Here is a 12,360-nt window from a genome sequence, read left to right as displayed (position 1 = left end):
TAAGGGCAAGAACTGACTTTGTAGTAAAGGGAAATCTGTGGATGAAGCCCTCAGCTGCCCCCCGCCAGTTTTGCAAAGCACAAACATGCCAGAAACCCAGACCAAATTTCAGCCTTTTCTCTTCACCTGAAGAGTCTGGAGCTGTATTTTGCTTCCTATGCCACGTAGCATAAGAAGTGGGGAGGAGAGTTAATAGAGAGAGCATGGGAACAAACAGGCACTATTGTTGCTTAGAGACAGTGAGCTCATTTCCATTAGTATCTCCACCTAGCAGCTTCATACTTCTCTCATGCATCAATTTGACCTTATCACAGTGTAGATTGGATGGACACCCAGATGCAAACTCCATTTCTAGAAAGTAAAAGCTACAGCATTATCTAGTTTGTTTCTAGATCCATATGCTGAATTTTATTTGTAAATATCATTGGCATAACCCCTAAAAAGTTTGCTTTATAGCTGCACAAACACTGTGTACCTGCAAATTTTCCACCCACTGAGTTAGAGTCCTAAATAAAGCCTACCATGTCCTATAAAAATATGAACTCACTGGATACATGTGAATTTAATAACTGATTTCTCTTAGGACCTGTGATAATTTCAGCATCTGTTTGAAGCACTAATAGCACCAAGTCTAGAGCTCTGCGCCATGCCTCCACCTTGGGTGTAACATTGTCATATATCTTTACAGCCTCCTCAGGTTTAGCTGAAAGACCAAAATCCACCATGACCTTAGCTCCTTTATTGAACTCTTTCAGGATATATGCTGAAGGAGAACCACAGTCTGCTGCTTTTTTGAGATGATGCTCAATGGAAGCGCTTGCTTCGAACTCTGAGGCATAATGAGCAGTGTTACACATGACTCTTGAAAGGTACTGATGCCAACCACTTGCCAGAGCTTTAAGCACAACTGGTTTATACTGTGTCAATGATTTTGTCAGCCAACCAGATGACATGTAAAAATCCCCTGAAGGTTTTTTATGTGGTTGCTTTAATGATTGTTCTTCAAGCGTCTTAAGATGACTGAGGCACAACAGTTCAACAGCACCACCTCCAGGAAAAACTTTCTGGTCAGTTAGAGCATGATGCAGGCGATAAGCACAAGTCCAGAACTGATCTTCAGTGACTTGCATCTTTGAAGTTACTGTGCTACTAAGCACAGCTGTTACCAGATGAATTCCTTCAGCTTTTATACTGATTGGCACTTTGTTATCCAATTCCATTGTGCTCAAGTCACCAGTTCTCCAGAAATCCACCCAGACACTGCTACCCATGCAATGACTATTTACCTGGGAAAGGTATGTCACCAGCTGCACTCCTGTGCCCTTCCCAAAAGCATGTAGCACATTGAGAGTTACTGGATTGATTATCAATATGTTATTCAGGATGCATCTTTCCATTAAACTTTCACACACATTTCCTTTTACCAAAACTAAATTTACTTTTGCTTTTATTAAAATATCTAACACACAATTTATCCATAAACTTTCTGAGCTACTTTCTTGTAAGCCTACATTTTCCGATATTGTTCGGACATTTGATGGTCTATTAAATCCCAAGTGACGATACTTTTCTGTTAGATCACCATCTACAAGTAGAATCTGAAGCGGTCTATCCTGAAGTTGCTTGGTAACAGTGGCTTTCTCTGGTGATACTAAAGTGATATACCCTGGACACACACAAGAATAATGTTCAGACAATCCTGGTAAACAGCATGTCACAACTTCTGCAATATTAAATTGAGAAGAACCTGCGTGATCAGCTACTTGTTGCTGGCATCTGACAATATCCTGTACCAATTTCATGCTAGACTGATTCCCATGGCTAAGAGCCATTGCCAATTGTTCAAAATCATTAAATTCATAAGGACATGCTGCAGGCCCAATGGGAGGTCCCCCAAAACTGTCTACTTGGAGCGAACAATGTTTTTTTCCTGGAGTGTTAAAGTATCTACTATGAGTTAATCTTGTTCTTTTGGTATAGCTGGATGCAATCAAACTGCTTCCAGGAACTGCAGGCATAGTTTTATTGCCCACTAGTTCAACCAATGAGGGTGTTATATAGTCTGTAGGGCATAGGTATGAATTCAAACATCTGTTACGAAGATCGCAAGGGCTTGCTTGATGAGAATGAAGGCCTTCTGGAACACTTTCTTCTTTAGATACAGGAACCTCTTTAAGAATATGCACAAGAGGATTTAAAAAACTGTTAGCTCCAATACCAGGAGTTTTATTTTCAATAATTTGGGGCCCCAAACTGCTAGAACTGAAGTGAATGGGAGCAGAATCAGGCCCTTTATACGAATCATGTACTGAGAGCTGAAGACACTGGACTTTTTCACTGCAAGAGTTCAATCCTTCAGACATCACAGATACTATTAGTGAAAAAGGAACATTCTGCTGAAGGCATTCAAGTACAGCACTGCTCCATGCACCAATAAGAAATAACTGGGTAGTCATTCCAGTTTTATATTCTTTGTTCTGTGCCTGAATTGTTTCATTAAGAAGCTGTCCCACTGCACTAGTTAAATCCAAACTTTCAAGAAGTCTAACTGCAGAACAAGTCAAAACACTCTCACTGGTGCTTTCATCTACAATAAATTTATATGATTTTACTGGCCCTAAAAGTGTTCTTCCTATTGATGCTAAAGATGAAAGCTGCTGAAGTCCAATGTGACGTCTTCTGTTCACATTTCTGAAAGCCATGATCAGCAGTCAATATCTGTAAACAAAATACAAGTTTATTGCTTCTGTTCTTATTGTACTAGACTTCACAAAAAATTAACAGTACACAATATATAATTAACAAAAATTAACTGAATGCAGATTGGGTGAAGTAATTTTACACTGCATGTATTGTATTATAAAATGTTCACGTTGGACGCATGCAGTTGTTGAAATGTTGCACTGCAACGACATTACAGAAGATTTTTTTCTCAAAATTAAAAGCTATTTTAATTTTACCCTATAAATCAAATATTTTATTTAATAAAGCAGATCAGATTTAATAATAAAAAAGACCACCACTCCTTAAGACCATACCCAAACCATTCCTCTCCCGACTTCTTTTCTTATGTCAAATCTTGCATTTGTCTTATTCAGAATGCATCTGGAAACATATCTTGTCTGCAAACACTAGTAGGCATAGGTTTTACTACCCTTAGTGATATCACTGACTTCAAACGGAGCTGGAAAGGGACCAGCTACCATATTTCCATGAAGATATTCCATTCCCATTCAGTGGCAGGATCTCCTAATATAGTCATGAAAAAATGGTCTAAAGCAGGGGTTCTCAAACTGGGGGTCGGGACCCTTCAGGGAGTCGTGAGGTTATTACATGGGGGGTCGTGAGCTGTCAGCCTCCACTCCAAACCCTGCTTTGCCTCCTGCATTTATAATGGTGTTAAATATATTTAAAGTGTTTTTAATTTATAAGGAGGCTTGCACTCAGAGGCTTGCTATGTGAAAGGGGTCACCAGTACAAAAGTTTGAGAACCACTGGTCTAAAGCCATACTTTTTATGCCTCATGAATAAAATACAAAGATTTTACAGCTTGGACTTCAATGGCACTGCTCAGAGAAAAACAATTTTAAATCACTTTAACGTGTCAAAACTGAATGCCTTCTCTTTCCCTATATAACCTCTCCACCCCACAGCCTCTTTCAGTGTGGAACCATCCGCTCTCCTCCCTGTCACTCAGGCCCAAAGAGATTGTCCTCTTTGACTCCTCCACCTTATTTGCCCCAAACGTTCAGGCCATTTACAAATTATATTGCTTCTCTCATCACAAGATTTCTAAGGGCATGTCACTCAGGAAAGTTAATTCACTGTGAATTAAGCCAAAGCAAACTAAGACCACTTTACTTCTGACCAAGAGCATCCACACAGGGGTTTAATAAGCTTTAACTAATGCTATTTAAAGTCACAAGTTTAGTTAATTTATCTGAACTTTCCTGAGTGTCCCTATGTAGACATGTCCCAAGATCCAAACTTTTCCCACTGACCCTCTAGCTAAAATTCTTGTCCAACCCCTCCTATTCTAATATATTACCTTCTACTCTTTGGCCTCTCTGACACCCACATAATCCCCCCTCCAGACTATATAAAATGCCACTGCTAAAATCATCTGCCTTGTTTGTTGTTCTGACCATGTCACCCTGTCTTTGAATTCCTCCAATGACTTACCCTCCTGTCCCACAGTCAAGATCAAGCTTTTTGTCCCCACATAACTTTGCCTTTACCATTTATTCATCCTTGTCTCTTTTCATGACATCCCCTGTCCCTCTTCCATTCCATTAACGAGGCTGCCTAGTAAATCTTTAAAGTTCTGCATGTAAGACACCAACATTTTTACAGGTTAATTTATACATTTGTTCCATGCAATGTCTTTGTAGGCCACAACAACGAGCCAAAAGTATCTTACCTCTGAACTAAGGCTTAAAGGAACCACTGAAGTTTGAATTGAACACCACTTTCTTTTAATTTACTTAGTAAGACTTAAGTAAAATATAAGTCAGTTCCAAGAGAATCACTGACTCAGAATAATTTTATTCCATGTCTGTAGTTACTGTGATTATTTTTAAAATAGGATTTTAAATAAGCAACTCATTTTAACTTCTGAAATTGTACTGAAGAGGGATGGGAAGGGGAATGTGCACCTAAAAAAAGAAAAAAAGGCCTAAGTGTTTCTGGCAATTTTTCTTGGCAGCCTCTTGTGGTAATAATCTAGGCTTGTCATGCTATATATCAGTGTTTTCCACAAACAATCCTCCTTTTTCATTAGTGGAATCCTTAACAATTTTACTTGCCAGTTACATCATTATTTCTTTATTTATCCAGACACTGTGGCGAATGACGACAGACACAAGGATGGATTTTAAGCAGCAGGCTGAAGCTTCATTAAACTTGTGGGGAACTTGCTGTCCTGTCACCCATACGGTCACATACCAGACATTTTAAATGGTTTCAGTGCAGGAGTTACAAGGTTCCTACCAAATGAACCAATAACTTAGAGCAGACCCTCTCAGCTTACCCCTAGGATTCAGCTCACTCTTCTGAATCCTATCAGTATCCCCACCACCCATGACGGGGACAGAGGTTACTAAATCATAGAATCATAGAATATCAGAGTTGGAAGGGACCTCAAGAGGTCATCTAGTCCAACCCCCTGCTCAAAGCAGGACCAATTCCCAGCTAAATCATCCCAGCCAGGGCTTTGTCAAGCCGGGCCTTAAAAACCTCCAAGGAAGGAGACTCCACCACCTCCCTAGGTAACGCATTCCAGTGTTTCACCACCCTACTAGTGAAATTGTTTTTCCTGATATCCAACCTGGACCTCCCCCACTGCAACTTGAGACCATTGCTCCTTGTTCTGTCATCTGCCACCACTGAGAACAGCCGAGCTCCATCCTCTTTGGAACCCCCCTTCAGGTAGTTGAAGGCTGCTATCAAATCCCCCCTCATTCTTCTCTTCTAGAGACTAAACAATCCCAGTTCCCTCAGCCTCTCCTCATAAGTCATGTGCTCCAGACCCCTAATCATTTTTGTTGCCCTCCGCTGGACTCTTTCCAATTTTTCCACATCCTTCTTGTAGTGTGGGGCCCAAAACTGGACACAGTATTCCAGATGAGGCCTCACCAATGTCGAATAAAGGGGAACAATCACGTCCCTCGATCTGCTGGCAATGCCCCTACTTATACAGCCCAAAATGCCGTTAGCTTTCTTGGCAACAAGAGCACACTGTTGACTCATATCCAGCTTCTCGTCCACTGTGACCCCTAGGTCCTTTTCTGCAGAACTGCTACCTAGCCATTCGGTCCCTAGTCTGTAGCAGTGCATGGGATTCTTCCGTCCTAAGTGCAGGACTCTGCACTTGTCCTTGTTGAACCTCATCAGGTTTTTTTCGGCCCAATCCTCTAATTTGTCTAGGACCCTCTGTATCCGATCCCTACCCTCTAGTGTATCTACCACGCCTCCTAGTTTAGTGTCATCTGCAAACTTGCTGAGAGTGCAGTCCACACCATCCTCCAGATCATTAATAAAGATATTAAACAAAACCGGCCCCAGGACCGACCCTTGGGGCACTCCGCTTGAAACCGGCTGCCAACTAGACATGGAGCCATTGATCACTACCCGTTGAGCCCGACGATCTAGCCAGCTTTCTATCCACCTTACAGTCCATTCATCCAGCCCATACTTCTTTAACTTGGTGGCAAGAATACTGTGGGAGACCGTATCAAAAGCTTTGCTAAAGTCAAGGAATAACGCATCCACTGCTTTCCCCTCATCCACAGAGCCAGTTATCTCATCATAGAAGGCAATTGGGTTAGTCAGGCACGACTTCCCCTTCGTGAATCCATGCTGACTGTTCCTGATCACTTTCCTCTCCTCTAAATGTTTCATAATTGATTCCTTGAGGACCTGCTCCATGATTTTTCCAGGGACTGAGGTGAGGCTGACTGGCCTGTAGTTCCCCGGATCCTCCTTCTTCCCTTTTTTAAAGATGGGCACTACATTAGCCTTTTTCCAGTCATCTGGGACCTCCCCTGATCGCCATGAGTTTTCAAAAATAATGGCTAATGGCTCTGCAATCTCACCCGCCAACTCCTTTAGCACCCTCGGATGCAGCGCATCCGGCCCCATGGACTTGTGCACGTCCAGTTTTTCTAAATAGTCCCGAACCACTTCTTTCTCCACAGAGGGTTGGTCACCTTCTCCCCATGCTGTACTGCCCAGTACAGCAATCTGGGAGCTGACCTTGTGCGTGAAGACAGAGGCAAAAAAATCATTGAGTACATTAGCTTTTTCCACATCCTCGGTCACTAGGTTGCCTCCCTCATTCAGTAAGGGGCCCACACTTTCCTTGATTTTCTTCTTGTTGCTAACATACCTGAAGAAACCCTTCTTGTTACTCTTAACATCTCTTGCTAACTGCAACTCCAAGTGTGATTTGGCCTTCCTGATTTCACTCCTGCACACCTGAGCAATATTTTTATACTCCTCCCTGGTCATTTGTCCAATCTTCCACTTCTTGTAAGCTTCTTTTTTGCGTTTAAGATCAACAAGGATTTCACTGTTTAGCCAAGCTGGTCGCCTGCCATATTTACTATTCTTTCTACACATCGGGATGGTTTGTTCCTGCAACCTCAATAAGGATTCTTTAAAATACAGCCAGCTCTCCTGGACCCCTTTGCCCTTCATGTTATTCTCCCAGGGGATCCTGCCCATCTGTTCCCTGAGGGAGTCAAAGTCTGCTTTTCTGAAGTCCAGGGTCCGTATTCTGCTGCTTTCCTTTCTTCCTTGTGTCAGGATCCTGAACTCGACCATCTCATGGTCACTGCCTCCCAGGTTCCCATCCACTTTTGCTTCCCCTACTAGTTCTTCCCTGTTTGTGAGTAGCAGGTCAAGAAAAGCTTTGCCCCTAGTTGGTTCCTCCAGCACTTGCACCAGGAAATTGTCCCCTACACTATCAAATGGTAGGAAGCATCAGCCCGTGAAGGCCATGAGGTTCTTCCGCATCCCATCAGCACAAAGCCCAGGTCTTCTACTTCTGGGAATCCTTTTTAAATGCACTGGAAAGTGGCTGCAAGGTGCAACAAACTAACATCCCTATCAACTACTAAAGCTATGTCCACACTTAAACTGCTGCAGCGGTTCAGCAAAAACGCTTAATACAGTGAGGGAAGGGGTTCTCCTGTCACTGTAGTTAATCCACCTCCGAGAGGCAAGTAGCTAGGTTGATTGAAGAATTCTTCCATTAACCTAGCACTGACTACACCTGTAGTTAGGTTGGCTTTTTCACACTCTTGAACAACAGAGCTGGGTTGACCTAACGTTTTAGTGTAGACCTGGCCTCAATCCTATTCCTATTTAACCTAAGTGCACCTCCAGGATGATGGGGGGGGGGAGGGGGGGGAGAAACAAAAACAAACCAAAAAAACCACACTCTACCAGAACTATGAGAATTTGTCCCCAATAGAAGAAAAACCCCTTCCTGACCTCCAGACAGGCAACTGGTCAGACCTGCAGCATCTGCAAGACACAGCTGTGAAAATATACTTACAGGTAACAGGGTGGGGCTGCTGAGCAAAAAGAGGCTCCACATGGGCCAAACTAGGGTTTAAATTATGAAAGGGGAAAATGAGAAACCAATCCGCTCCCTTCCTCTCTAGCTGGCCAGTGAGTAGATAAAGCCTCTGAAGGGGGGAAGGGCCACCCCTGCACACACACCTCCACTCCACCAATGACTGTTCTTTCTCTGTTTCTACTGGGACTGACCCAATCACCAGCAGTCCCATCAAAGTTTTCTACCTGTTGAGGAAGATGTGCCTGAACCTGTGCTTCTGCATGGGGGTTAAGAGGCACCTTGGTGCTGGAGGTACTGTCTATCAGATGAGATGAAAAACCAAAGTCCTGTGATTTGTGATAACAGATACTGTGGCACCTTCTGTAAAACAGAGGCAGCCACACCAGCGCTATGGTCAAATTCCAACACTGTCAATTACAGGCTGTTCACCTAAAGTTTCCCCTGGTATTTCAACTGAAAAAGGTAATCCTCACTTCCTGCCCTAAATCTGGACTGCTGCTGTAAAACAGATGCTTCATTTCAGCCTATAGGATATACTAGAGATGTGAAGTAATCCCTACAGTGCTATGTATAACTTGTATATCAGGTCATAAAGCAATTTGGGTATCTTTTGCTTGAGACATTTTATTTAAAAGAGCCAGTGATACTCATTTTTGAGCTGTAAAAGTTTGTAACTTTTTTCTCTTCCATCATGCATACATTTATATTGGTAATAACCATAACATACACGTGACTGTAACACAGGAAATCAACATGTAATACAAGACATTGCATTTAGAATTTCATTGTTTCATACTTCTTCCTCCCCCCTTTCTCCACCTATCCAAAAAAAAGAAAAGAAAAAAAAAGAAAGTTAGTTTGGGTTATATTTTCAAGTTACCTAAATCAGAAAAGGCCAGGGAAGAATGAAGAAAGAAAAGGAGGAAGACCCTGTAAGATAACGAAAGAGTAAGAGGTGGTATTGTCTATGGAGAAGCATCAGTGGAGAAACTGAGGCCTTGTCTACACTGCAAATGCTTTGCCAGCCTAGCTACGTTGGTATAGCTATGCTGGCAAAGACCCGTAGTGTAGACACAGTATATGCCAACAGAAAGCCACGTCCGAGTGACATCAGCTATACCGACAGAAGCACTCTTCTGTCAGCACAGCTGCATCTACACTGGGGGTTCTTCCAGCATAACTATGTCACCTAGGCGGTGTGATGTTTTAACTAGCCTCAGGCTAGGTCTACACTACCCGCCTGAATCGGCGGGTAGAAATCGATCTCTCGGGGATCGAATTATCGCGTCTCGTTGGGACGCGACAATCGATCCCCGAATCGACGCTCTTACTCCACCAGCGGAGGTGGGAGTAAGCGCCGTCGACTGGGAGCCGCGGAGGTCGATTTTGCCGCCGTCCTCACAGCGGGGTAAGTCGGCTCCGATACGTCGAATTCAGCTTGCGTATCTTAAATCGACCCCCCCCTGTAGTGAAGACCTGCCCTGAGACCCTTTGACTGCCTTAATGGGTTTCTACCAACCCTACCTGACTTACAGGACCAACTCCACTGGTCCGAAGAAGTGAGGTTTTTACTCACGAAAGCTTATGCCCAAATAAATCTGTTAGTCTTTAAGGTGCCACCAGACTCCTTGTTGTTTTTGTAGATACAGACTAACACGGCTACCCCCTGATACTCAACTCCACTGGAAATCCTATCCTCTGTAAACAGCAGAGCAGAAGAAAACTCTTTTCTAGAAAAAGAGTATGTTTCATTGCATCATCTTTTTTGGCCTAAAATGTGCAGCTTATTTTTACAATCTGAAGCAGAAAGAGAGACTGTATGTTTGTATTACTTTACTTTGCTTTCCCCAGTAGCATCTTAATCTTTAAAGGTCTTTCCAGATTATAAAATTCTGAATCAATTTTCCAGCTCTTAGTATATTATCATGAAGTGTTAGTAAAAACTGCTGAATTGTCTGCACATAAGCGTACATACCCACCCACACACCCCATTGCTAGCCCTGGTGCAGCTGCAGTTACTGGAAAACAGGTAGCTGAAAAATGTTTTAGTTTACTATGAACCATGCAGAGTAATAGCAATTCCTTATCCCATCTACCTCAAGCATATTGCTATTTGGAGACTGACAGTTTCTCAGAATTTTTTCTGGCTAGAGACAGGGGGCTTGTCTACACTTACTGTACTGCAGTGGCACAGCTGCACTAGTGCTTCTGCAGTGCTTAGGGAAGATGCTACCTACACCGACTGAAGAGCTTCTCTGGTCAGTGTGAGTACTCCACCTCCCCGAGAGGTGATCAGGGTCGGCTCCAGGATTTTTGCCGCCCCAAGCAGCAAAAAGAAAAAAAAAGCCACGATCGTGATCTGCTCTACCGCTGCCGCTTCAGTCTTCAGTGGCAATTTGGCGGCTGGTTCTTCGCTCCCAGAGGGAGTGAGGGACCCGCCGCCGAATTGCCGCCGAAGAGCCGGACATGCCGCCCCTCTCCATTGGCCGCCCCAAGCACCTGCTTGCTGGGCTGGTGCCTGGAGGTGGTGCCTATGTTGAAGGGAAAAGCCCTCCCGTTGACATAACACAGTCTACACTTGGAGTTAGGTTGGTATAATTGCGTTGCTCAACTATGTAGCTATTTTACAATCATAAGTTGGCAGTGTAGACCAAGCCTGAGTCTTAAAAGAGTGCATTTCTTTTTCACTTGAATACATACTTGGGGGGCTGGGCAGCTATGTACTTCGGGGGCTAGCCCAAGATATCACCCATGCCACCACAGCCACCCTGCTATTTTTAGCATGCTTAAGTGGAGTTAGTGTGGCTCTATCTAGCTGCTCTGGGAAGCATGCTCCCAGCAGTTGTGTAGACATACCTTACTACATCCCTAAGCCACCAGCAGCTGCAGAGAAGGGAGACCTTCTGTGCAGTAGCCACTTATGCAAGGTGTTGCACAGTGGCAGTATCATAGCCAATGAGGTTAATCCGAGGCGTGATTATTGCTAGTTGAAAACTATTCCCTAAGTCCTTTAAACATTGCCAGAGTGGCATAAAGGGGACACATAACTCAATGGAGAATTACCCCCTCCTTTTTTTATTTTAAATTAAGGAGAACCTGAAGTTAAATTTTGCAACAGGGATGGTAAATTCCACAGCATCTCAGAACTAGGGTGCCTAGATGGCAAGTGTGAAAAATCAGGACACTTTTTTTGGGGGTGGGGGTGGGGGGGTGGAAGAGGGAGCAGATGTATAGTTGCCCATATAAAACAAACCCCTAATAACAGGATGGTCCCAGTAATAGCAGGACAGCTGGTCACCCTATCTCAGAACACACTGGGCCCTGACTGGGTGCATAGGCATCAGACTGTCTCCTGCTGCATTCCTGACTCTGCCTGTTTGCACGTAAGGAAGGTATTCTTCAAAAGCTCAATCTACAGGGCACGTGACAGCCTCTCATAAATTGTTGTGGCCAGTGACCGAGTCTCATAAGCCTGCATTCCTTTTCCCTAAAGAAGGGTCTGCAGCTCTGTTAAACACACAGGGAAACAACTGTGTACATTATATCAGTTTTAAAAAATGAAAGAGAGTGAAGGAGCAAATTGGCTAAAGGTGATTAGGCACTAGAACAGACTTTCCTCATTAGCAGAGGCCTCCCCCAACCTAGTCTTGCCAAGCGCACGGACTATCTAGTATTGTACTCAAGTCGGAAACCACATAGCCCCCCAGACAGTTTCTCTCCCAGGAATGCCTCCTCCTAGACCAGCCCCTCGGAGCCATTGCTAAGGTGTCTCAGCGGGGAGGCTCTCTTGGCAGCCCATCCTTCACAGGTGCTGGCCCCACCGTGCATCCTCCCCGCCAGCCACGCGCCCCACAGGCGCTGGCCCAGCAGTGGAGTGAGAGAAGGCTGCAGCACACGGGTTCCCGCGGGAGTTACTAGCGCGACCCCCGGCTGGGCTGTTGTTACCCCAGCTGGGAAATGGACAAAACCCACTCGCCCCAGCAGCTGAAAGCCGGGTTCCGCGGCTTGGGCCCTCGACAGAGGCAGGGCTGCTCTGCTGCCCGTGTGGGATCGGGACACCCGCCGCCCCTGCGGCCGTTGAGCCCCGGCCCGCACTACTGACCGCTCTCCGCCGCCAGCCCCTCTCTCGCTCTCCCTCACGCGCAGGGGGGGGGCCCGGGCCGCCCGCGGAGGGGAGTCACTTCTGTTCTAGACGCGGCCGAACAGCCGCGCACGTAGCGCGGGATTTCTGTTGTTTCGGGCAGGCGCATGCGCCCAAGCTCCCAGCGGCAACTAAA

General features: G+C 44.7%; 1 protein-coding gene and 1 pseudogene across 3 annotated transcripts; one reads left to right on the top strand and one right to left on the bottom strand.

The window, feature by feature from the left end:
* Nucleotides 1–381: 381 nt before the first annotated feature.
* Nucleotides 382–12,345, bottom strand: BBS12 (Bardet-Biedl syndrome 12). 3 transcript variants are annotated; one of them, XM_065596355.1, is made up of 3 exons: nucleotides 12,186–12,345; nucleotides 4,183–4,324; nucleotides 382–2,718 (listed from the first exon to the last, which is right to left on the bottom strand). In XM_065596355.1, the coding sequence occupies exon 3, from the start codon at nucleotides 2,700–2,702 to the stop codon at nucleotides 528–530; it is 2,175 nt and encodes a 724-aa protein (XP_065452427.1). In that variant the 5' UTR covers nucleotides 2,703–2,718; nucleotides 4,183–4,324; nucleotides 12,186–12,345; the 3' UTR covers nucleotides 382–527. The 3 variants fall into 3 exon arrangements, with proteins under 3 accessions (XP_065452427.1, XP_065452426.1, XP_005290328.2); XM_065596354.1 differs by having other exon boundaries at nucleotides 4,239–4,324; nucleotides 12,186–12,322; XM_005290271.4 differs by lacking the exon at nucleotides 4,183–4,324 and having other exon boundaries at nucleotides 12,186–12,344.
* Nucleotides 11,010–11,176, top strand: LOC112059748 (U4 spliceosomal RNA; annotated as a pseudogene).
* Nucleotides 12,346–12,360: the final 15 nt, after the last annotated feature.

Source organism: Chrysemys picta, chromosome 5 (genome assembly GCF_011386835.1).
Source record: "Chrysemys picta bellii isolate R12L10 chromosome 5, ASM1138683v2, whole genome shotgun sequence".
NCBI lineage: Eukaryota > Metazoa > Chordata > Testudines > Emydidae > Chrysemys > Chrysemys picta.
This window is presented reverse-complemented; position numbering and strand designations above follow the sequence as displayed.